General features: G+C 49.8%; 1 protein-coding gene across 1 annotated transcript; it reads right to left on the bottom strand.

The window, feature by feature from the left end:
• Positions 1-2,178: 2,178 nt before the first annotated feature.
• On the bottom strand, positions 2,179-2,313 carry TMEM218 (transmembrane protein 218; the record flags this gene model as incomplete). Its single annotated transcript, XM_009070134.1, has 1 exon — positions 2,179-2,313. A coding segment is annotated over one exon (135 nt), but the record flags the coding sequence as incomplete, so codon positions are not given.
• Positions 2,314-3,015: the final 702 nt, after the last annotated feature.

The raw sequence follows: 3,015 nt of genomic DNA, 5'->3' as shown, positions 1-3,015 counted from the left end.
TTGAGTTTTTAGTGCTCCTGCTGCTTTTGCCATGGTTTCACCCCCATTTGCAGGACTCAACCCTGGTGAAACGCTGCCACAGCCACACCAAGCTCCCCAAACCACCCCAAGCACGGGAATAACGATGCAGCAGGCACAGAACCGGAGCTGCCAGACAAGCTCCATGTTCATAAATGTTATTAAGATGATGAATTAAATATGAATTTTATTTCAGACAGAACTTCAAAATCACTGAGAGACCCCAATGCGCTTGTGTTGCATAAACGCTCGGCGTGTTCCTTAACACGATCGTTTGGCTCCCTTGGACATCAGCGTCGGGATGGGACGGGATCGAGTGCTGCTGTGGTTTGGAAAGCAGAGACGCCTCTCCTCTGCCTTTTTTGGGAACATGCTCACATTTTGTAGCCCACTGAGTCAGTGCTGCAGGGTGCTGGGGCATTTTCTGCCAGGGAAGCGTCACCTCTGCGCACACTGGCTCTGCCTTATTAATCTTTCATGTGCTGACAGTGATATTTGGTGACTGACAGCTGCCAGGACAGGGCTGGAAGAAGCCAGTCAGTTTTTTAATTTACAGTTCACCGTCTTCAGCTCAAAACGAAAAACTAAGAACCTTTAAAATGGGGAAAAATTAAAAATCTAAGTTTCTACTCCCAAGTTTTTGGCTCTATTGCCCTGACCATTGCCCAGGGCTGTCTCACACTCTGCTTTGACCTCCCTGCAATACACGCTGCCTGCTCAACCGTGGAATGCTGAGCAGCTCCATCCCTCCAGGGCTGGAAACACATAACATAACTCACCTCAGCCAGTGACCTAGACACCTGTGGGAACCTCTCCCCAGTGCAGTAGGGATGGTAAAGACTCCTTCCCTGCTCCAAAGCAGACCCAGGGTGCTCCAAGCCACCAAAACAGTTTTCTCCTACAATTTAAAAGCCTTTTGAGATACCATGCAAGCACATAACCCCTTGTCACTGAGAGCACAGTGCAGCCACTGCTGTGCAGACACAGCCTGGGCGAGCTGCTGCTACCAATAGGGTCATCTCAGTACAGGCATCTGCCAACTGCTGAACAAAACAGGGAGATAAATGATATTCAACCCCATTGCTGATGTTGCAAAACATAGAGTGTTTTTTCCCCAAAGAAGGAAAGTGCTGGAGTTGAGCAGCAGCTTCAGTAGAGATCTGCACTAGAGTGAGCAATGGTTTGATGGTAGCAGCAACTGTGAGCCTTTGGCCTCACCCAGGGTGACACTCTGGGGTCCTTCACACACAAAACAGGGAGATAAATGATATTCAACCCCATTGCTGATGTTGCAAAACATAGAGTGTTTTTTCCCCAAAGAAGGAAAGTGCTGGAGTTGAGCAGCAGCTTCAGTAGAGATCTGCACTAGAGTGAGCAATGGTTTGATGGTAGCAGCAACTGTGAGCCTTTGGCCTCACCCAGGGTGACACTCTGGGGTCCTTCACACACAGGGAACACTTGAGTATCAGAAAGGGGGTTGCCCATGGCTGGCAGGTCTGTTCAGTGCAGAAAGGTGCGACCTGGCTCTCCTCTGCGCTCCTGGAGATGGCAGCTTTCCTTTTGCCAGTTTGGGCATCACCTTGCATGTTGTTCCCTCACCAGTCCAAAGCTTGTGGTTTCCAGTCCATGGGACCATCCCAATCAATCCACATCCACACCACACTGATGGGTTTTTGATAATTTTCCAAAAACCCCAGGAAAAGGTGTTTCTCACAGGCACTGTCACCACGGGGTGGCCAAAGGTGACGTTCCTGAAGAGCAAATAAAGCCTAACTCAAAGGTTTCTTGAAGAATTTTATTAAACTAAGGTGAAAAAGGAACAGTAACAAACCATCTCTTGTGGATAATGATACCAAACCACCTCAGTTCAGTCCAACTCACTGAATCAAGAGCAGGACCAAGTGCCTGGATCTCTGCTCTCCTGTAAACAAGAGCAGAAGAGAGGTTCAAACACCTTTGCAGGAGCAGAGGTTTGAACCCCTCAGGGAGGAAGGGGCTTGTGCTCCTTGCTTTTAAGGATGAGAGATGCAGTGCTGGGTGCAAGTGACACTTCCCGAGCTCGGAAACATCATCGTGGTCACCTCCAGAACAGTCTCCTGCTCTCCCTTCCTGGTTTATTCCCATGAAACTGGGATTTCCTCTCCACAGAGACTGTCATCTCTAGTTGCTGTGGAGTGGCTTGGCATACACAGGCTCCATGAGGTGGTAAATCAGGAGCAGGAACAGGCACCCAAGGAACACCAGGCTCATCACTGCCAGCAGGATGAAGCGGCCGATGAAGAAGGTATCCACGATCTGCAGGGAACAGAAACAGAAAGATCCCAGCACATGCCACACCCTCAGTCTGCTCCAGGATCCTGGAGGGAGCACACCATGTCCTGCAAAAGAGAACCTTTTGGGTTCTCCCAAATTTCCTCCTTGCTTTCCATCCCTGGCACAGGGACTCTCTGTGGGACACATGGTACGTGACAGAGGAGTACAAGCTGCTTATGGGAATGGTAATGTGAAGCAGCACAGCACTGAGCACAGGGAAGAGACTGTAGTCAAGCCCTGCAGCAGCTCTGCCCAGTCACAAACCTCCAGCCCGGACTCCCTTTTAGAAGGGAAATAGTGGGAAGAGAAAAAAAGAAGGGATTATAAAAAAGAAGCTGCAGCAGCAAGGCAGGACACAAAGGGAAGGCAACGTCGAGGAGGCTGTTCCGAAATCCACTCTCTGCTCCTGGGACTCCCCCGGAGCTCCACTTGTCCCAGCTCAGCTTTATCTATCGCATTAGCGCAGACTCAGCCCTGGTGCTGTTGCACAGAGAGTCTCTTGTGAGCAGAGCTCTGGCTCCTTCTGCACGTTTCACTTTTTAATTAGCCAATTAGCAGAGTTTCAGTGCAGAGAGCCCAGGCCATGTATTATTGATAGGCAGGGCAGGTCCAGTCCAATTGAAGATCCGTAAAAAAAATAAGCTTTCCAATTCCGTTTGCCTCCCAGGCACAAACACGCGCTGG

The sequence above is a fragment of the Acanthisitta chloris genome, unplaced genomic scaffold (genome assembly GCF_000695815.1).
Source record: "Acanthisitta chloris isolate BGI_N310 unplaced genomic scaffold, ASM69581v1 scaffold17342, whole genome shotgun sequence".
Taxonomy (NCBI): domain Eukaryota; kingdom Metazoa; phylum Chordata; class Aves; order Passeriformes; family Acanthisittidae; genus Acanthisitta; species Acanthisitta chloris.
This window is presented reverse-complemented; position numbering and strand designations above follow the sequence as displayed.